At 36.7% G+C, this 23,296-nt stretch overlaps 1 protein-coding gene across 1 annotated transcript; it reads right to left on the reverse strand.

The window, feature by feature from the left end:
* Positions 1–326: 326 nt before the first annotated feature.
* Positions 327–22,937, reverse strand: LOC149782194 (heat shock 70 kDa protein 12A-like). Its single transcript, XM_089935081.1, has 7 exons — positions 22,915–22,937; positions 19,242–19,467; positions 17,201–17,424; positions 12,250–12,334; positions 4,510–4,704; positions 4,069–4,126; positions 327–1,547 (listed from the first exon to the last, which is right to left on the reverse strand). The coding sequence occupies exons 1-7, from the start codon at positions 22,935–22,937 to the stop codon at positions 478–480; spliced, it is 1,881 nt and encodes a 626-aa protein (XP_089791207.1). The 3' UTR covers positions 327–477.
* Between the last annotated feature and the right edge of the window lie 359 nt (positions 22,938–23,296).

Below are 23,296 nucleotides of genomic sequence, written 5' to 3' on the forward strand. Positions count from 1 at the left end.
CGCCATCTTCCATTCTAAACGCTACAAAACAAGAGAGGCTAATTATTTATAGGATATATAAGGCTGAAAACGCAAGTAAATAAAAGGCGGGCTTTTGACACACTAAATTAATAATGTTCACTTTACACATGTAAAAATAAACTGACACAATAAATTAATAATGTTCACTTTGCACATGTAAAAATGAAACTTGAAATAACACACACACACACACACACGAATATATATATATATATATATATATATATATATATATATATATATATATATATATATATATATATATATATGAGTATATAAGAAAATTGAAAATAAAATTATATGGGTACACACTAGTGATTGTTTCTAATTTGATACAAATTAGTCTCATCGAAGCAAGTATATCCTTTTCACCTACACACATAATCTGCCTAACTAGCTTACGCCCCATCTCCATTATGAAAGAACACAAACTGATCAAGCCTTCCATTGTCTAATTCAGCTTAAAAGATCTATTGAAGCTTCAAGCTTTCTGCCAGACCTTGTATCTATAGCATGTACATGCAGAGCCGTGCTTTCATGAGTAATTGTAAAATCTACAGTACGTTGTTCACGGGGCAAATTCATGTCGAGACCACCAACTTTAAGTTGTCCCAGATGAAAGCAGGACGCATCTGTTGTGAACTGTGGATCCGTTTTGGTACTCGCATAAATTGAAATAATCACGTAATCATGTCCAGGCTTAGTTGGAATAAATCCTTTGTCCTCATGTACGATTTGACCATGTTTTATTAAAGAACCCTTCTTTAAAAATATTTTGAAAACACCTGTACACCTTCGTCTCCCATCTTCAAACACTTTCAGTTTCTCAACTGGATGCTTTCCATCAATGAAATCGATGTTGATACCAACCCCATATGTATATCTAGCGACTCTATAAACAATGGTTGATTGATCGTGGCCATATAGCGCAGCCCCCTTTAGCACCACGAGACCAGCGTCGTGTGGAACCAAGACTTTCCATGAAGAAAATTTGTCTTGAATAGCACCGCTTAGCATAGGAGATTCAGAAAAACCTCCAACTAAAATGGCCACCGATATGCCATACTTCTCACTGTCGTAAAATACTTGCAGGTGTTCTAATATGCTTCGCACTGACCTGTCAAAAAAACTTCTCACTAGGGAACTATCCAATCTCAATTTGTTCCCTCTAAGTACATTAACATTTGCTGCGAACGAAGTGTGACTGATTGCTTCTGTTATGGTTTCTTCGGTTTCTCTTTCAAATGTTTCTATTAATGTTACTGGCAGAGTAAATGTTAGATATTTGCTCCCATCTGGAGTTGCATTCCTCTTCTTTACTTCAAAATCACGAAAGAGTCCGATATAGTCTTCTATGGCGTCCACATTAAATTTGTGAAGAACAGGATTTCCGAATATCCTGATGAGAAACTGGTTGAATGCTTCATCTACTTCTTGTCCTCCCCATGCGCCGCCTGTCGCCTTGTTGATTTCTTTTAAGTTCCCGTCTTCCATTACTTCGTGGATAGTTATATCAACGGTGCCGCCTGTAATTTAGAATTTTTCACAAATAACACTATCGATAAATGCTTCAACAATCCTGCTTATGTGAAATTTATTCAAGGACATTTACCTGCTGTAAACATCATACTATCTGTAATAATTAACAAGCAATATTGCTATCGACCCAAGGAAAATACAGAAACCGCATTACATGATGTAAGTAGAATTCTATCAGTATCATGCGTCATGAGTCAGAATCGGGATACTTTTTCAAAAAGCCTTTTGTCATGATTATAACTGGTAACAGGGTGTTTACTAAATTTATGCTCGATGCCTAACCTTACGAGTTAGTGGAAATTTCTATTAATTTTCAAGAAAATGCTATTGCGTCGCAGGTCATATAAAATGTGCACACAAAGGGGAGGTTGTAAATTAGTGTTCATTCCTGTTTCATATTGATCTTTCGGAATCAATGAACAGAGTTCATAGCAGGTGTTCAGATGTCATTCTGAAAAACATATATATTTAAATTATTCTTTGGAATTGCAGAGAAGTGCTCCATGATTTTATGAACTAAAACATTACTTAGGGTTTATTGAGAATTCATTCAAAGACGATCTGGAGTGTAACGTCGTGGCACATCAAGGCATACATAACTATTGGACTTCATCCAGAATATTCTATACTTTTGGACTTGTGATGGGAGATGTAGGATTATGTGCGATTTAATTAAAACTACAGTAAGAATCTCTTAAATTTTCAATTTGTAACTTAGAAAAATACATTTTGTTGGTGTTGCTAAACTTATTGGGTTTTTATTATCGCTCGCTTCTTTCTCTAATGCAGTTTAAGGCCTATGTCATTATCAAACTACTGGTCTTGCCCTTTTTGCTCCCTTTTGGACCTTTCCATCCGTCCTCGCTTCTACCCCATGACCTATTATCCGATAAGTGATCATTGCACTTTAATGTTTACCGCGGGAGTGCAATCACTCCACCCACGTGACGTGAGTGAGCCAGTCATGGGGGGTAGATTCTTGTGATTGTTTTTGTAGAAAAGAAAATCCCGCTGTACTTATTCAGGCCAGCCTATGGTAGCGATCAAAACGCACGATGCAACCAGACCAAGGCAAATTAATTAATGCACTGGTAGCAGCTAATGTGTTTTCGATCAATACTTGGGTTTTTCATTTCACTTTCTCTGTATGTAAATCCGCCTTGTTTGTTATTTGTGCTTGTAATTGTCTGTGATTGTCCATTTTGTTTTTGTAATTTCATTTCGCAACTGATGTTCAACTTCGATTATTTTTTCAGGAGGGTAAGCACACTTGTCATGAAGTTATAAAATAAATCTCCGGTGACTATACTTTCTAGTGGTTTGGCACACCTTAGATTCAAAAACATCCGAACTTTTTACATCTAACGATCGTCTTCGGCTAATAACTGTTACACAGACAAGTGAGTCTTTGTTGAATAACAGTCGAACCTTTCCTTTCTCAGCTGAATCAATGCTGTTTTAAAATATGCTGTGGTGGTCGTAACTGGGGTGGATACATCGGCGAATGCCACTTCACGATTGCAGAAACAATCGTGGAGTGTTGTCTGCTTTTGTTGTTGCAGTTAACGCTTGAGTGTTTTCATCTGCACGTGCGATAAATCCAATCTGGTCTCTAGTTGGTTGTGATACATCAGGGTGATTCTAAACGTCGATTTCTATTTGACCCTTAGCTACACTATACTGACCGTATACGAGGGTCTCTTAACACCGATTTGAAGCAGATATTGGCCGACAAGTGGGACAAAATTACTATCGACAATAACATCTGCTGTTAATTGGTCTAACACCCCGTCGGTAAATTCCGCAAATTCATTACCGCAGTCAGAAGAATTAAAAAAACTAATCTTAAAAACATATGCCAAAAACGTTCCCACCGGAGTGATGTTTATTCATTATAGATGTAGTTCATCTCCGACAACCAAACGCTCCTGACGCGGCATGGGGTATTATTTGCTGTTGAATCCACCCACCAGAAAAAATAGATGAATTCATAAATCAATATGATTCAGCCTCGCTCACCTTTAAGATGCGAGATTTAGCTTAACAAAAACCATTTACGTCAGCAAAAGTAAGTCGACTACTTGTTATGGCAGCAGTTGTTTCTTCCTATCCTTCGCTGGTTAACATTAATATCTATGATGTGGTGGGGGCATTATTAGGGATCTGCTGACGCACGTGTTGTTTCATCCCACTATTGGCAGTATCATGTAAGTCTTTGATAAACTCTACCGACCAACAACTGTAAAGTCAACAAGAAATTTTACCACAAAGTCGCCTTTGAACTTAGCAATAATTTCTTGAATGTCTACGTTTGACGTTTTAAGTTTGCCAGATTGATCTTCAGCAATGACATGCTCTTTTGAATCGACACCAAGAACAACACGACTAGTAAAATCAGACAAATCCGCTTTATTGGCAAATCAGCTCCGATCCACATCAGTATCTTGTCGTCGAGCAGAGTAACTACCATAAATGTTAGCAGATATTGTTGTATGATAGTACATGTACCTTGATGTAGAACCAATGAGGGCTTGAGGTCTTGGTAAACGCCCCAGTGTAGGCAACGCTTCAATGACAAGATCACCCAATATTGGACCATCCAAATGAGTTTGTTCTAATAAATTTAAACAAAACAATTTTCGTCCACCAGTACTCCGGGATAAATAATTAACAACTTGAACTGGAGATGCAAACCCATGTTAGTCAAAATACAAATTGTGTTAAGGTGTTACCATGTATGAGACCCAGTGGGTGCCAGGGCCTGCTAATGAATCCAGATCAACGATGCCAGTTTCACGTATGTGTGGCACCATCAATGCAAGTTCATCTTGTATAAACACCACAAAAATGTTTGATCGATTTTGCCATCGCGAGTAAATCAATATCGGATAATGGACGCTTGAGAAGTTTCGCTTCCATCAATACGACCTGGTAATCGGAGATCTTTACCTGAGGGTATTCGACGGCTAGTGCCTGGCAATAGAATATGCGTCCTCCAACCGCCTTTTTCAAAACCATTCCTGATGCAGTTCCAACAGCCCCATATGTTGTAACTTTTGCAGGCGCTGGAGCCTCTGCTTCTAGCAACGTTTGAATCGCTGCAAGGAATGGACATATTCGACCAGTCTTCTGCATTTCTCCCACCTATGACGAGGATATTTTAATGTCACTGAGGTGTTATTGTGTTTGACCTCATTAAGCTGAGCAAACTGTGCCTCGGCCAACTGCACAGGAAAATTTCCAGTTAATTAAGCCCGAGAAAGTTGCAGGGTGACCACATATCCACATATTTGTTTTCGGCTGCATTATGTAATTTTGCAAGTTGATTTTCAGTAAGGCAAACCATAAGATCATGATCGGACATTATTGTTATTACTACTACTATTATTTTTATGTTATCTCTCTCTCTCTCTCTCTCTCTCTCTATATATATATATATATATATATATATATATATATATATATATATATATATATATATATATGTATATATATATACACGCGTAATAGGTAACAGGTTTAATTATAAATTTCTACGAATTTTCAACAGGCGCATCAATCATCCTCATCATTCGACCGCTAGCATCCTCGAAAAGAGTGTTTTGTTAGAACATATCACAACATAGCATCTATAGCCACAACCAGCATCATCTACACGTGCATGAACATACATGTCAACAGTGGATTGCGGTAACAATGCCAAGTGTTCCAGTGAAAAGTAATAAATTGGGTACAAGGTCATGACGTCATTTTGGGAAATCTGCACCATAGTGAGTATGTTGTGATGTCCGTCCATATAAGACCACTGATTGTGATATGCACGTGCAGTATGATTGTTTCCAATGTTAAGCCGAATTTCTTCAAAAGGTTCTTGATGACCGTATACCGCAAATAAACCTCAGTAGTCCAATATCACTTTGCTATTAGTTTGGACATTGTCTTGATTTGTAAGTTGAAACGCCACAAACACATGTCTTGGTGCATTAAGATCATATATGCGAACAATTGCAATCAAAAATCATAATAAGGATTCACGTAGGTGTCCTTGACGTAAGCTACTCCACCATTAAAAGTGCCAGTAGGGACACAATTATAGCTTTTACATATGCATCGTAAGCAGGGTTGGTGTGTGTATTAGGTCGTCTAATTGAATGTTTTTGAGAATCCGCATTATCAGACGTATCCTTTATAAACATTATTGTTGGACCAGCTATTCTCGTTTAATCATCGCTATATCAGGCAGATCCAAATAATTCTTGTGGGCACGTCAACGCTGTCCAAATTGGATTCGATTTCCTTAACGTGTACTGTTAAACAACGCTATAGTGCCATTATTGACAAATTGAACTGTGGTATTGATGGGATAATCGGTACCGTCGTTCTCTACCCGTTTTTTCCTCAATTTCCAAGTAATGGAAGGAAAAATACCTAGATGTGTCTTGTACTTGCAATTCTAATTTTAATTGATTGGAGTCTCTAGATGGATATGAGTAATAAAGGAAATCTTTCTTGCTTCAATCCACTAACACATACTCTCCCATGTCAAATTCTGGATCCAATACCTCTTTGAACTGGGTCGTTATACCGACACTATACATTATTGATTTTCTTTAATACCTTGCAAATCTAATCCCCATTGCCAGATTTGATTCTTTCGATGACAATGTGACAATGTAAATGGTACCGTCTTTTATGATGGTATTCGTGTTGCTAATTCGTGAGGTTTTAACTGCCTACGAGCTCAGTTGTTTTAATCGATCTACAGCGACATTTTTATTATTATCCACAACTCGCATTGGAACTTGCTTAGAGGTGGGTTCAGCTCGTGATGATAAGGCTGTAAGTGTTTTTGGTGCGCTTGTTAATAATCCACGAACAACATAACCAAGCCCAGTTCCATAATATGCCATGTATAAAGTTTTACTCTAGTTAACAACTTGAATGGGTTTCACACGTCCACGTGTGGATGTTATTATTATTATTATTATTATTATTATTATTATTATTAGTATTATTAAATTTCAGGCGACCTATATTGTACAAACGTATCGCCAATATTTCACCGCGCAGATCAACAACGTTCTCGTCTTGATTTACAAGGCACAAACGAAATTGGGTCAGACGATTATTATGGTATGGTAGATACAAAGGTGCTGCGGAAATGATTGATGTCAAATCACATAGTTCCTCAGTTGGTGAAAACAAAATGTATAGCCCTGAACAAATACACCTGTTGTTTCAGACCTTTCATCACTACCATTGATGATGCCACAAGTTACATTAACCTGGGTCGTTAACGAAATTCTCACATTGTCAGGCGCCATATGATATCCCACACGTAAGAATTGTTTATCATTTGGAATTTTACCACATCAACTTAAAACTGATTTTATTGACGACCGTACAATATCAACCGCTCACGTTTGAGTTTCTATGGCAATGACAAAACTGAGTGTGGGATAATGGGTACGTATCGATGTTTCTTAGTTTTTACCAGTTACACAGTAATTTATCGTCGAAATTTCTTCCGTGATCGAATCTATTTCGTAAGCGCCAGAGGGAAGTTAACATGGCATGCGAGTCTGCGCATGTGTCTGCTGAAAACACAAAATAATGTTTTACAGGAAGAACACCGAATGGATGAGATCGGATATTAGGCCAACTGTAATAAACTCGCAGCGATGCTAGTGTGATCTCAAGTATATGTGAGTCCCCAACAGTCACATGTTTATTAAACTTCACATTAAATTCTGGTTTTGGTTGATGAGGTAATGCTCTAGGCTATAATTGCAATCACCTGTTGTATTATAGCATATATTTCACGCAACACACGACTTGTCTCAGTTATTTCAGAACTCATCATCGGTGAACGAACTTCGTTCGTCGTATACATCATGAATGTCTTCAAAACTTCATGCGTCAGCGCATGATATGTGTCTTATGTTCATGACATCATTGGTGAGGGGCCGCTGACAAATCGATGTAGTCTCACTACTGACTTCAGATGCGTTGTAACCCGCATGAATTAATACCACAAGTATTTTAAGTCGTTATGGTCGTTATTGTCATATAATCCATCACGTCCCTCTCCTTCCCTTGTGGATGTAAGTCTTGGTATCGGTTGCTTTGCCGCCCTTGGTTCCTAGTCGTTTATCCATCAGCACAGATCACTGGAATTTGTATTGAATATAGGGCAAAGAAGTTCACTTTTATAAAAAGTTACCAGGAACATCATGGAGTAAATACTCCGGTGGAAAATATCTTCCTGGCACAATTATTGTGGATCAGGACCTATCAACCTCACTGATGGTGCGTGTTACCGATAGGACCTTGCTCATAAAACATACAATGATATCCGAGGGCTTCTTTCTTCCACACGATCGTGTCCGTGATAAACAAGGTAAATTAAGCACCTTTAAATATGTGTCAACAATAGTCGATGTAGTCATCGGATAGTCGTTGGTATCAAATTCTTTGACCAAACATTGTTGATACATGTCCGCGTACACATCATCCGTAGTGATATGTATCAGCAGAGAATTGGCGTCTTGACCCGATTCTGATCAAACGGTTTGATCTTCGCATAGTAAAATTCGTACATTAGCAGCTTCGACAAGAACAGCATGAGCGAACCAACATATACTGGCTTTGTTAGCATGATCCTTTTTTATTTACTGTGAACGGCAATACGTACACCATCAACTTTTGTTCTAGATTGAAAGGCCACGTCAACGATGAGCCTTGGAAGTTTGTCTTGCACGCTGTCATGGACTAGATCGACTCAAGTTCGTGCCCAGATTGTCCATGGTTTTCATGAGTTTAAAACATTCATTTCTAAAGTCACTGGTTCCTTTTTGGCGTAGGTCTGTTTTCATCTGAATATACGTTTCCATCCTAACTTGCTGACAAAATCCAAGCACTCGATTAGTCTTGCTTACACGCATGGCCAATCGCAAATACAATTGCAGAATTCGCACGCGCAGTATATAGTTGTGGATGGTTCAAAGACTTGGAACCAGTTTGGTGTATTCATTGTCTTTCCGGCTGTACTCAACAATTATCTAGCACTGATACGGAGATAATCACGTACGGGACCCAGAGGATAATCGTTGTGTGCCAAGGTAAATGAACATGATTTTCCAGAACAACTTCAAATAAGTACCCGTGGTCACTGCTAATTGTGCACGTGATTTTGCAGCTCATTGTGCACATGAATGACCCACTGAAATTCAACAACCGGATGTGGCTGCATCATGGTTCATCCATAAATGTTATTCGTATTTCGATACATGATGTAACTGTTGGGGTCATACCTTACCACGTTTGAGTTGATGTAAGGAGTGTATTTATAAATTGTCATGGACATTCCACCACAAAGTGATCCCTCGATAAACAGATGCTGATCAATGTTAGTGAGCAATTCCAACTCGGTTTCGGTTTTGGACAACAACGCATCCCAACCCATATCTGGTTATCAAAAGTAATTAGCGGGATCGAGTTTATACACGTCCACGGCAGTATCACAAATGTTTCAAAACACATCAGTGCGTAGATACATTCGTGATAGTCGCCGAGGAATTTCCACTCGAATGCTGACCAAACTTTCCTTTCCTACAAAAAACTTCTGTGACAACGATGAATAAAAAGCTTCTTTCGCAGCAACTGAGTTTGTGGAAATTTGTTCCAGTCATTCATATACTGGTATGGACGCACACCTTTCTTCGTCAGCAGGTCTGTATTGGTTGGACAGCATCGACGACTGATTTTGAAGTGCTCATCCATCAGATACTTTACTTAACTTGTCCGAGGATAAACTGCATATAATCAATAAACTGCAATTGTCCCAGACAAAACGTCATCTATTTGTCCACATTGTTCGGGATCACGCTTATCGGTGAGTGCGATGTCGTTGCTATCACTTGCATTATTAAATGTTCATCGTACGCACATAGGTTATGAAGCACCACAAGGATTTTATCTGTGTTGGGGTAAATGTTAAACTGCAAATTACATGTGTTACATCACCTCTGTACGTGCTAGTAATATAACTGGGAGGGCATCACTCTTCAGGTAAAGCTTCTTCACACATCCAGCAGTGAGTGGCAGTAGAAACAGAGCTCTAATAAACAGAGCTGCTGACAAATCCATATTAGTGTAACTTCAAGCATCTGACATGTGTTGGGGGAGCAATCACTCTGAGAACTATAAAGGAATGGCTGCTGTTTTTCCATCACGTCGAACCATTAAATAACAAAACCAACATCAAATTTGTTCAGTGATTTGCACTGTTTGGTTGATACCAGACGCATTTGTGTCTTTATTAATTGACTTCTCTACTGAAACATTCAGGCATTCAAGCTCATGGTAGATTATATACTTGGCTTTCGTCTTTCGTTATATTGCAATATTTTTGACTTTCTTTTTACAAGGCTAAGGCACGATGGTGAGTTCGATTATTCACTGATACCATCGCAGTAAAAGTCATGACTCGTCTGCAGTTCTTGGGTGTCAAATACATGGATGCAACGTCTGCATGGACATTTTGTACTCTTTCTACGTCCCAATGCTATGTACCTTACTACACATATGCGGGAGCGTTTTTATCTGAACATTGATTTACCGCTGATATGTCTAACTCTTCTTTATTATCTCCTACACTGTAAAGTCTTGAAGGCTGTACGGATAGTAGGCATAAAATTCACCCTATTTTTTATCTTGCGCATATTTGGAGAATTGAAGTCTAAAAACAGTCTTTCTCAGATAAAATACCCCAACGTTATTGACTTCATCGAAAAGATATTGGTAGTCAGTTACAATAAACTTCATTCTGACTTCAGTCAAAATAAACTCAAATGACCCGCCTATTGCAACTAGAGATGTACGAAGGTCTTTCTAAGAACATCAAATTTCACGGAATGCGTTTCGTTTCGTTGCTTTTAGCAGTAGCTTCTAAAGATTGTCATGGATACTCATTCTGCCGCAACTCTGCAACATCATATGTTGCTTCATACAAATCTTTCTCTTCTTGGATGGGTGGCTCGACTATTCCTCTTCTTGGATGGGTGGCTCGACTATTCCTACCTTATAATACCTTCACATGAGTTTGTGTTTAGAAATCATTTTTATATTCATGGCCCAAATATTTTTGTTTAATTAGCCTGATCTTGAACATCTTTGTCATATACATCAACAAAAACATCATTCGATTCAGTTAGGTCTGTTGAGGATTTTCTCTTTCATGCATGATATTCTGCAGATTCATTTTTATTGATTTTCCTGCAAAAGTTACTCAAGTTTTTTGTTGTTGTTCTATTTATGATGTCACTGCCAGATTCACCAACTTATAAATGTGCTCTTAATTTTTCTCGGCGAATGCATACAGCATCTTATATGCTCTTTAGACCAACCTGTATGATGCATTTTAAAAGATACAGCGATCTCAATTGATTGGTCACATTTTTGACATTCCAGTCATTTGCCATGTTTACGCTACTACTACAAAATTCCATAAATTCCTTGAGTATACGTTGCGAGTCAATAGTGTGGTTACTGACTGACATTTATATACAAAGACTACATGCGATTCTTTCGTAATGAAATATTCACAACTCATCTAATATAATAAATTTTGCTCTTTATCAGCACAGAATCACTGTTGCAGAGTGTCCAAGCATAAGTCTATTAATCTAATATATATATATATATATATATATATATATATATATATATATATATATATATATATATATATATATATATATACTGTTCAGAATGTTTAATTCTTTGTCTGTTAGTTTTATATTTTTTATTTCATTACATGATCTTGTAAGGTAACATATTACTAAGAATATTAGGATAGTGCCCCCTTTTAGAGAAAAAGAAGTAGACAAATAGTTTCCACATTTTGATAAAATCGCTGAAAATTTGAAATGGCCAAGGGAGCATTGGACTCAGTTATTACAGTGTACTTTTGGCAAAGCCTGAGACATCTGTGCTTCCCTGTCAGCACAGCAGAGTGCTGACTATGATCTGGTTAAGGAATGCATCTTCAAGAGTTATGAGTTAGTCCCTGAGGCTTATCGACAACAATTCAAGAACTATACAAAAGAAGCTGAACAAACTCATGTCGAATTTGCAAGAGAAAAAAAGCGGTCATTTGATAGTTGGTGCTTAGCTATTAAGACTCATTGAGCATCAGGTAGAAACCTTTGAAGATGCTGGGGACGGATTTTTCAAAACTTTGGTTTTAACACTGATTTTAAACTATCACGGACAGTCTTAGAATTTCTTCGTGAAGTTAGAGATTTATAAAATTTGGTTTATCACTGTTTTTAAACTGACACGAACAGTCATAGTTCTTTTTATGTTGTTTAGAAATTTATTACATTTGGTTGGAACTGAGCTTAAACTCACACGGACATTCATAGACAATTGATTTGTGTATTGGTTGATAAGTTATCAAATTTGATTGCACATTTTATTTTAAACTAACATGAACATTATTCGACAATTATTTGTGTTTGGTTAAGGAGTTATCGAAATTGATTTTATCACTGATTTTAAAATTCAAGTAAAAATTCCCACATTTAAAACAGTTGTGTGTGTATGGGGTGCTTGCCTCCTGCATCAACGACGATGTAACGAGTTCCGGGAGACAAAGGCACGATCGATGTTTTATCATCTGATGACTTTGTCTCGAGAGGATGTGTCTGCAGTATACAGATGCCGCTTCTGGCTCCAAGGCAATGAGCAGCTGATCGTTGCTGATACTAGCCTATGGAAAAATAAAAAAATATAACTCTATATACTTTTATCAGTAGGGGAAGTACATATTGTCTGTTGTTGTTGTTTATTATGTTGTTTTTTGCCGTTGTTGTGATTTATTATTATTATTATTATTATTATTATTATTATTTGATGTTTGTGCAGATGCGATAATCTCAGTATGTCCTTCTTCACAGAATAACTAGATCTGGGACAAGAACCAAAAATACCCTCGAGTCTAAAGCTGACGGTACAATATGTCTGCCAGACAACAAAACTATATCTTTATTTTTTAACCTAAACCTTGTCGAACGATACTAATTGTTCATTCTTTCTTGTGTTTGTTTTGGGGTGGCGAGTTGCCAGTTTGATGATTTTTATGTTTTGCTTGTTCACATTATAGGACTGCTAGAAGTAATAGCTTCATTTTGAGATTATGAGTTATTAACTTCATGTTATCTTTAGAATGCATTTTGGTCCAGCAATATACTTATCTTCTCGTTTACATCAAAACAGATGAATATTATGATTGATGCCATTTTAATCTCTGTCGTGTTAGATAAGGTTTTGATAAACACAATCATGCATTTTTATTTTAACATCAGTCTAGTGGAATCATTTTCAGTAGTGTTCCAACATAATTTGAGAGGACTCATTATTTACATCACTCATTGGAATTACTAAGGTACTAAATGACTGGATTAGCACTATTGTAGGTTTTTTGTAATTTCATTCAAAGAATTTTAAATTTTATCATTGTGATGCATCAAGACAGTTGGTACATCATCACATTAACGACTAGAATTCATTAGGACATTTGGATTGTTGGTTTTGGTGATAGAAGGTTTAGGATTAGTTGAGATTTAACTCACAATACTGGAAGTTCCACTTAAAGATTCATTGTATAACTAAAAGAATTAAATTATTTTGTTGATGTTACAAAACTTGTTGGTTTTGCTTCTTTTTCTTACTTAGTTTATGACCACTGAAACCTAATATATTCTCAAATGAGTTTTTTTTAAATATAAAACTCATCCAGTTTATGTAGACATTTCACCTCAGAACTGAACCTGTTTCACATTCATTGTTACTTCTCATTTAGAAACTACGTCTATTTCACTGCAATAATTAGAAACCAATTTTTTAATAGCAAAACATGTTTCTTAAATATCGTAATATCTTGGGAGAGCTACTACTACCTCGCAAATCCAGCCCTCCCAGATTAAAAGGTTGTAGCTAAAAGGCAAAACGTTGGCTGCCTACCTAGGTGATAGTTACATAGGGTGACCTCATCTTGATGCGGGTATTGGCGCCAAATCACGTGAAATCGCTAATTACTACTGGAATGGAAAACATGCTCTCTATATGGATGTAACTGTGGGGAGGTCAGAAGTGTGTATATGTATTATGATTAGATGAGTATTATGAAAGAAGCATGTTACTAAAAACAATTAGTTCCTTGTTCAAATATATGACATGATGATAAAAGCTTAAGAGAAAAGGTAAAAAGTGTGGTAGATATACCCCTTGTTTTATAGTCTTGCTCCAAAATATGACTAGCCTGATGTTTTGTAGCATGCTATATTTGTACGCTAATCAAAGGACTCTGGAAGCCGTGTAAGTGGAGACGCGAAGTCATGCATCTTGCAAGTCCACACTGATTGCACAGTCTCTCAAATGAACGGCATTTAAACTAGATTTTTGCATTTCATTGTGAACCCAGGAGCATACAAGAGTTGATTGAATGCTGTCATGTTGAAAACCACGTGATAAGAGGTGCGCTAGTAGTTTAAAAAAACTCTGGGAAAAGAGGAGAAGGTAACTAAACATGATGCCGAATCCAATGAAAATCACTTTTCCGATCCATAGATCGTCATGGTAAATCTTCCGTATTCGGAAACAAAAGACTGGAGTCTTTCCACCTATCCGTGTCTCTGATACTCTGGGCGTGAAAGCTGTAATTTGATACATGGAAGTTCTCTTGGAAACACTGGAGAAAACGATCGTTTTTCCTTTTCTAATTTAGTTAGGGTGAACAGTGGTTTTCAATGGTTGTATATTCTGTAGTACTTCTTTGCATTGAACGGTACTCTAAGGACCTCTCTGCGAGATTTTATGGGTTGCCCCTTGCCAATTTCTCCGCTGTAGCTGTGAGTGATGGAGAGAATATACAATTGTTGGCTTGCTGAGAATTCCGTAAACTTTATCACTAAGAGGAATTAAATGGTTATGTCGCACGCTTTGCTTGGCTTATGATGATCTTTACGAAAGGTCGAGGTAGAGAATATTGCATATTGCATGTGAATTTCGAGGTGAGAGAAGATAAGCTGTGTTTAGCCTATTGGACGATCGCCATATAATTTAGATCCCACGGTCACGACGCTACGTATCAACTGATGGGTAACCTAATAAAAATATGGCGTATGTGCAATTCCAAGGAGTATATCTGAGAAATAAAAGCTTCTGTGAGTGCTTGGGTTTTGCTATAGACAATAAAAGCAGCGGACAAATGTATATACGTTTGTCAGATTAAGTAGCTTCTTCCGTAGGCAATGCTCACCTGATGTTGGAAATGTAGAGGAGGCAGGTGAAGTACAATAAAGAGGACAGAAGCCTGATGAATTGCTTCAATTCAAGCCTAATCGTAGTAACATCTAATAACAGCGAGGGAATATGTGACCCAGTGTTCGTCATTTTTGGATGAAGGTAGTAAAACCTATGTTTCTTGTGCTTGCTGCGAAATATTTGAAGTAGAATGTCGAGGATGGTGGCTGACAACACTTGAAGCACGTTATGAACTAGATCGCGTTGCATCCAGTGTATCGCTCAGTAGAAGCTCCCTTTTAGTGGCAATGGCTTGCTGTCGAGTAAAGAGACATCTGTTGGAAACATAGTCGCTGAGATATATATCATACTCCGGAAGTGTCTAGATGTACTATGCGTATTAAAATTGATCCATGAGAGGGCCTATAAAAACTAGACGTCATCCACATTAAGTTACTCGTGCACAATGTGGGTTAGACTGATCCATAAGAATGCCATTTAGGCTGGACTTCGTCTGCAGGATACGTTTAGCAGTCCTATGCGGGCTAGACTTGCATAACTTCAATCATGGGTATTTGGGTGCATTTATGCAAGTGATGTAACTGGACAAGTTTGTTGTTCTGGTGGCTGATGCTGAATGATCGATTGTGATCGTCGCCCATTGCGCTCAGAGTTATATGGCCGAGTCCAGTCGTGGAGGAAGGTGACCAGTTCTTGACATTGAGATCGGCGTACGGGATATTGATCCTAATAGCCGTCCCTAATTCTGATATGAGAGACTATAACTAAGGCGATTGTTGCTCTCCTTTTTGCTCCCTAGCAAATAATTTGGTTTCAAACCCTTGCGTGGAAACTGACGATGTTTTGTCCCTCAAGTTATGCTTCTACGCCAATCACTTAGTAACCATCTAGTTGTTACCCATTGATTTCTGCCCATGATATGAATTTCTGATTTGTATTCAAAGAATGACAACCTGAGAAAACTAAACATATAGTGTGGTTGTCAGACTGGTTTAGCATTTGGTGGTAATAATTAAGACAAATTAGAACAGGCGATACACAAACATAGTGCAATACGCGCATTGCTTTATTAGCTTAGAAGTGTCCGTGGGAATTTGCACAGTATGATAAATGCCTGTAAAGGGCGCACACGGCCTGTACAGGTAGAAAATTAGAGCATCATTATTAAAACTTACCAAGTGGACGCTAAATAATCAATTCTAGTAGCAAGTTACCTGTAGGAAGGCCAGTATTTTGCCTGGCTAGACAGTACACTGATGCTTCGCTTATAGTAACTACATACGTGAAGTGGACGCTATGCGTCTATCACGTATTGAAAACTTACTTGTATGCATCCGACCACCGCGGAAGCTGTAAAGTGATATTAACAAGTTTTCTAAAATACACACAAAACCTGCTTATAAATAAGGCACTGAAGAGTCATTATTAAGCATCGATAAACATATTCAGTAAACATCGTTTTTCAACACAAAATGTGTATGGAAGTTCCGCGTGATGTCAGTTAGTTTGATGCATTTAGGTTTGAAAATCAATGCAACAATGCTGACACCTATGTCACTTTCAGTAGTGGCAGTAGTTGAATATTCATGTGAAAGGAGTATTATTGGAAGAAGACATTCAATATTTACTGTGATGTATTTGTGATAAGATATTTCTATTAGCTTATATATCACTTAAGAAATTTTAGACAGTTTGAGATATTTTATGACGCATAAATACTCTGGCTTGATAGGCTTAACGTTCTGTCAGTTGGAACACCGGTTTGTGTCTACATTCTTCTATGAACAAAGTTTATTTGCTTCTACAAGTAAACATTTAAAACACTCTTATATATAGAGTGGGTTCCTAGTTACAGTATTACCGCCCACTCTTCCCTCATGCACGCCATCAATTGACCCATACCCGTAGTTTTATTTGCTGTTTAAGAGCATGATAGGCTATAAACAGAGCAACGAGACCCTGTGAGGATAAATTCGCCATATTCAGAACGACGTGACCTTCTTGCGAATTCCCTTGGTGCATTCCATTCGAAAAATGGCCGTCGTTACAATGTTCATAGTATTAGAGAAAGCAAATGTTCCAGAAGGCGGAGTAAAGACTTTTTTCCTATGACCGCAGCCAATCAGTAAAACAGAATACTGCGCACGAATTTGATGTCTTATTTTTGGACCAATCTTAATCAGATAACGTTATATGCTAACGTGTTGTTATACCAAAAATATTAAACTGCACACACTATATGTAAATTGTATAGACTACGTGATTAACTATAATTATATAGCGTATATGCATGACATAATTAGGTTTTCACCTGATGGCCGCCTCACGCATAAAGTATCTGGCTTTGTCGTTCCATATAGCGGGCACTGTTAATACCCACTGGATTTCTTCTTCATATGAAAGTTGACCTCTAATTTTGGATGTAAGTTCCTTATGGAGATCACCTTTCAGGTATCGAATAACAAGACTTATCACCTTCATTGCTGGCATCTCCTTCCCAGATTCATCCTTTATTTTTGTCTGGCGACTGAGATTCTTTAAAAAAATATATGTAAAACAGTACTGATACATAAGCAGCTAGATTGAATTTCTTGCTTTATGTAGTATTAAGCTGTATCTTCAATACAAGATGTTTAACACATGACCATACAATATCGCAATTCAACATCTTAAAGGCACCGTATAAGTATTTATTATCTGTAATTAATTTGATATTGCTGATATCTAAAAGATACATGTTCAACATGTGCCATGAAAGAAAACCTTCATCCCTACCTTTATTTAAATTTGTTTTAAAACGATGCTACACTTGTGAGATGGAATAGCCAAAAGAAATAATAAATTGGAACGGTTTCAAACCGACTGGCACACATTTATTGAGTTGTATAGTAGTAAATATGTGTCTATTGTTTGAAATATTTCGGATATATTTATGAAAATCAATTGATGCATCTACAATCTTGAAATATCTCTTTGTTATATTATTGTAAATATCATTAGGAACTATTTTATAAGATTCGTATGTATAACTTTTATTTACATATACTCTTAAAATACTCATGTGTCTCAATCTCCTCTGCTCCACATTTATCTTTTTTTACATCTCATTGTATTTCTTTTTCTTCAGCCTATCCCCTTTTCTTATTGTACCTATGGGGTACCCGCTTTGTTTTAATAGCTCATAATACAGCTGTTACAGCCTATCCCCTTTTCTTATTGTACCTTTGGGGTACCCGCTTTGTTTTAATAGCTCATAATACAGCTGTTTTGAGGTCATTAATTACAGAAGACAAAACTTATGTAGAAAATGAACTGTACGGTAGTCCGTAGGATAGATCTCGGACCCATGGCTACCTACGTACTGGGAATAATAAACAAAAGTATTTCTTTTCTGGGCTTTTTACATTTCTTACGATTCATTTTATTAAAACAAAAATGTAATTTCATAGATCGTGTCTAATTCTTCCAGCTTGATGACTAGAAATAATAACATATTAATATATTATTGATGTTTTGATCTTTTAGCTTTTACAGTTAAATGTAGACTGCAAGGAGAGCGAAAATTAGACAACCGCAAATATTTATTGTTCTACTGCATTTACGATAGGTCCTGCTTTACTTACAAGCAATTTAGTAAATGATATATGCAATACCACCAAAGACAAACCTTCCTTTAAGGGTTCTACAAAAAAATTAAAAGTATATTACATTTAAAAATAAGCACCATTCGCTTTGATTTTGTTGCTTTGTTGAGTACTTTTCTGTTCCTCTTTGGATGCCAACTGCTATATTTTAAGCCGTTCCTCGAGAATATTATACTACTTATATCAGGTTTCAGCTGATCTATATTGAAATATTTATTATCAGCAAGGTGTTATATGTATATCAATAAAACATTTTATTACATACATATTTATATTTAAATGCTTGAATTGGTGTTCGATATAGCAGTTCAATCCATATTTCCGTATCACCCATCGACAGTTTAGAGACAATGAAACCAATTCTATCAATCCAAACTCGTTTTGAATTTCTTTCATACAGTAAGGCTAAACATATTAATAAATCATGAAAGACTAATAAATATGATAAATAATATATAATGTAATAAATATCATATAATATGTAATAAATACAAAAGTGTATGCATGTTTTTCCGATTCTAGTTTAAGAGTTCATTTGATATGGCTTATAAATATATTTTAGCCATACGGCCTCGATATATCTCTACCAAACTCGATCTTACCGCTGATTCAAAACAAAACATGTAGTGTTGGTGTAATTGACATATTTAGCTATTAACATAATTACAGTCAAATATCTGCAGCGTCTTTTCAGGAACGTCAACTTACCCTGTCTTTGTAAAGGGCCATCTTGAATCTTCTAAAATAGTACCAGTCTTTGTGCTCATTTTTATCAGCCAATGTGGCGTACTTGTCTTCAGCATCATATCCAAAAGCATGCAATGTTTCGCCATCTGGTCGTATTAAAGCTGTCGTGGGTGCTTTAGGAGAGATACCTACTCCACTGTTCCATTCTTTGACAAGTATTTTTGTTGGTTCCTTTTGGTAATCATATCTGAAGGAGCACGCCCAACTAGAAAATGTAGTTCCAAATTCGACAGCTGCCACTAGAAGCTCATTAGACTCCACAGGAGCCTCAACAAAGAAATTTCAAACTTTAAAATCCTCCTAATCTTTTGATATGTTGCAACACTTACCTATTTCCACACTACAAATCTTTAACCAAAGCCATCGTTAAATCCTCACAAATACGATCGTACATTTTTATAAAAACAACTTCGGTAAATGATGTGTCAATCATATTGTATAAACTGATCTTATTTGATGCAAGACCTATGTGGGAATATTTTGAATATTTTACAAAGTTGTGAAGCAAATCCTCTCGAAGTATTGTGAGAGACGTGGAATCACTAACGCACGTGACTTTAGTGCAGAACAAAAGAAAGGTAGTCATGTATCCATAGCATTTCTTGAAATTTTAGCAATATTGTGTTTTTACATACGCAAGTCTGCAGGGGTTGTGCTAAAGGCATCATTTTATTGACCATTAAAGCTGCTAAAAAAGTAAAACCACGCTGATCGTTGTAATAAGGCAGGTTTTTTGTTTCACTAGCAGTAGTAGTAGTGTGGTTCTTCGATGAAAGAAGGATACGAATACTAATGTACTTCAGTAAAACAAATGACATGTAAAATTCAATAATTTTCATTTCCACGCTGTAAAGCTGAAGAAACCATAAACTATACAATTACCGTATCCGTGTATATAAAGAATCTGTACTACGTTTCTCTAGTTTAAGCTTTTACTGTACTTTGTTTCCCTCAGCTTTGAACCATATTTATCATTTTTGATATAAATAAGTCCCTTTTCTTCAAAACACCATGTGGATTGTGATGCAAACACGAATTTCAATGAGTTATGCATAGAAGCTGTAGTGTAAGCCTTAATCTAATTAGATTTGAAATATCACTTGACGGTAAAAGTAATCACATACTCAACACTGGATTAAAACTGATATACACCTACAGCTGATTTATGTTATATATTTACTAAGGTTTATGTTCCATGGGGAAAAATACTTTCAAGGGATTCTTTACTCTGCTTCCTAACTGTACTGATGTCTTGTATTTAATGAATAGTATAGAACGCCTTCTGCAGTTATTCTTCAACAACAAATAATATTACATGGTGGCAGCGGTAAAAACACTGGATTGAAATTATCAGAGTTGAAAATGGCTTCCATTCAATTTACAAATCTCGACAAATTTGACTCTCGAGACCTGAAACTTGGTAAAAAGAGGAAGAATTACAAGCAAACACCTTCATTTATTACATGGGAAGTGAAGCTGATAACATTTTGTCTTCGCTCAGCCTGGCATAGGAAGATCAAAAGATGTGGAAGCCCGTGACAGATAGATTCGTGCGATATTTCATTCTAAAGAGGAATGCAATTTTTGAAAGGACAAAATTTAATCAATGAAAACATGATGAATAAGAAACAGTGGATTGTTTTGTTACAGCTATCTATGTGTTAGCAGATACTTGTAATTGGGACCACTACATGATGAAATGATCAGAGATCGACTTGCCGTTGGACTGCAAGATTAAAAAACGTCGGAAAAATTGCAGTTAGATGCAGATCTAACTCTAGCATCTGCCGTTAGTTAAACTCGACAAAATGAGGCTTTAAAAAGCAACAATTTACAAACAACTGGAGAACGAATGACTGAAATGGATGCAGTAAAATCGTCTTCACTGAAAGGTGAGAAGCAGAATCATAAAATCCCAAAAGTTCAACAGAATCATGCATGGGTGTGGAAACAAAGTTAATCATTCTCGGGACCAATGTCCAGCAAAAGAAGCAGAATGCCACAAGTGTAAGAAAAAGGGACACTATGCAAAATGCTGTCTGTCAAAATAAGCAGTTCGCACAATAGAATCGAGCGGAACCTGGATTTCTAGGGACTATTAGCACAACGAAGGGTCAGCCGTGGATAACGCATGTGCGATTGAACAACTCTTCACTTTTATTCAAGATTGATAATGGAGCTGATGTAACTGTAATTGTTAAAAGGGATTTACGAAACATCAGAGACCAAAAACTATCAAAGTCTGATCGAAAACTGTATGGACCTGGAAACGGAACTTAAAGTGCTAGAATAATTTGTATGTGGACTGGAATCCAACACTGCGTTCAGTGTACAAGACATATTTGTCGCAAAAGGACTGAATCAGGCACTCTTGGGTAGGCGCGCGATTCAGGCTTTCAATATTATTGAACGGATAAATATATCCTCAATAAAAGCCTGAGATAAAAACTCACAAAATGTAAGCAAAATTCACGATAAATATATAAATTTAGATAGGGATTATCGCGAGAAATTCCCAAATTTGTTTAAAAGTCTAGGGAAAACAAAAGGGTTCTATAATATAACTCTGGAAAAAAATGCCAAACCTTATTCCTTACGTACCCCAAGAAAGATTCCTATCCCTTTATTGAATAAAGTTCAAGAGGTGTTGGATAGAATGGAATAATTGGGTGTTATTTCAAAATTAGATGAGCCCACTGAATGTTGCGCGGCAATTGTTGTCGTTCCGTAACTAAATGGCATGGTAAGAATTTGCGTGGATCTAACTAAACTGATTGAATCAGTTAACAAATAAAACCACCCACTACCATCAGTTGACGAATCCCTTGCAAAACTAGCAGGTACAAAGTTTTTCAACAAAATCGGGATTTTGGCAGATAAACCAGTCAGAAGATTCTCGCCGACTTACAACTTTCATGACTCTTTTTGGTAGGCTTTACTTAATCACCTTCCATTGGGAATCCGTTCCGCGCCTGAATTTTTTCAGAAAAGGATGTTAGATATTCTAGAGCGTCCTGGCGGAACACTGTCACACGGTCAATGTTCTTGTTTTGGGGGAAATGCAAAAACATCATGAGGAAAGATTAGAAATTGTCATGAAATCAATTCAAAAAGTCGGTGTCACTTTGAACGCTAAAATGTGTGAACTTTTGAGACCATCCATTAGGTTTCTTGGGTATGTTGTTGACGAAAATTGTTACCGACCTGATCCGGAAAAAGTCAAAGCTACAACTGAAATGAAAACACCGAAATGCGTAACATAGATACGACGATTTGTTGGTATGGCAAAACAGCTTGGCACATTTAGTCTAAATTTGGCAGAGAAAACGAAACCATTACGTGAGCTTTTGAAAGGTAAAACCTCGCGGGTTTGGGGCAATCTCATTTTACCATTGTGTACAGTTAAAAAATTCCCACTCATGGGGATTTGTAGTTTTCAATTTTGCTTTCAAATATTTATTTCATAAGTAAAAATAATACATAAATATAAACATGTTTTATTTATTAGTGTTCGACTGGAAATTTGTCTAAATATGACTTATTGTTATTCTTATATAATGCCAAGTATTTTCATAAACGATTCCTGATTAGTTATCATGCTTTTATTATTGTTAAAATGCCTGCCAGATAGTACCTATTGTGTCGCAAATTGGTCATTATGCTCGAAAAAGGTTTTTCATAAACAGGTCTTGTGCTTCGTTTTTGTTTTGTCAATACTCTCTTTGAAAAACGAGCTTAAACTAATCAATAATGTCATTTTTATAATGGAAGCCTCAAAATGAATAAAACATAACTAACATTTACGTCGGCCATCATGGTCAGCGTTTTAATACAACATATCTAAAGTCAGGATTCGATCCATTATGAATCGTATCCCACCTTAAATCATGGAAAGTGATTACTTGGCACGATTAAAAAGTTGCGCAGAATAGTTTAATTCGTTTATACCTTGCAATTTGTTTTAGACTTTGTCTTCCGCTTCCTCAGCAACGTTTGCAATTTGGAAAGCATCCTCT

Source organism: Sinohyriopsis cumingii, chromosome 15 (assembly GCF_028554795.1).
Source record: "Sinohyriopsis cumingii isolate HCF-2022 chromosome 15, ASM2855479v2, whole genome shotgun sequence".
Classification (NCBI taxonomy): Eukaryota; Metazoa; Mollusca; class Bivalvia; order Unionida; family Unionidae; genus Sinohyriopsis; species Sinohyriopsis cumingii.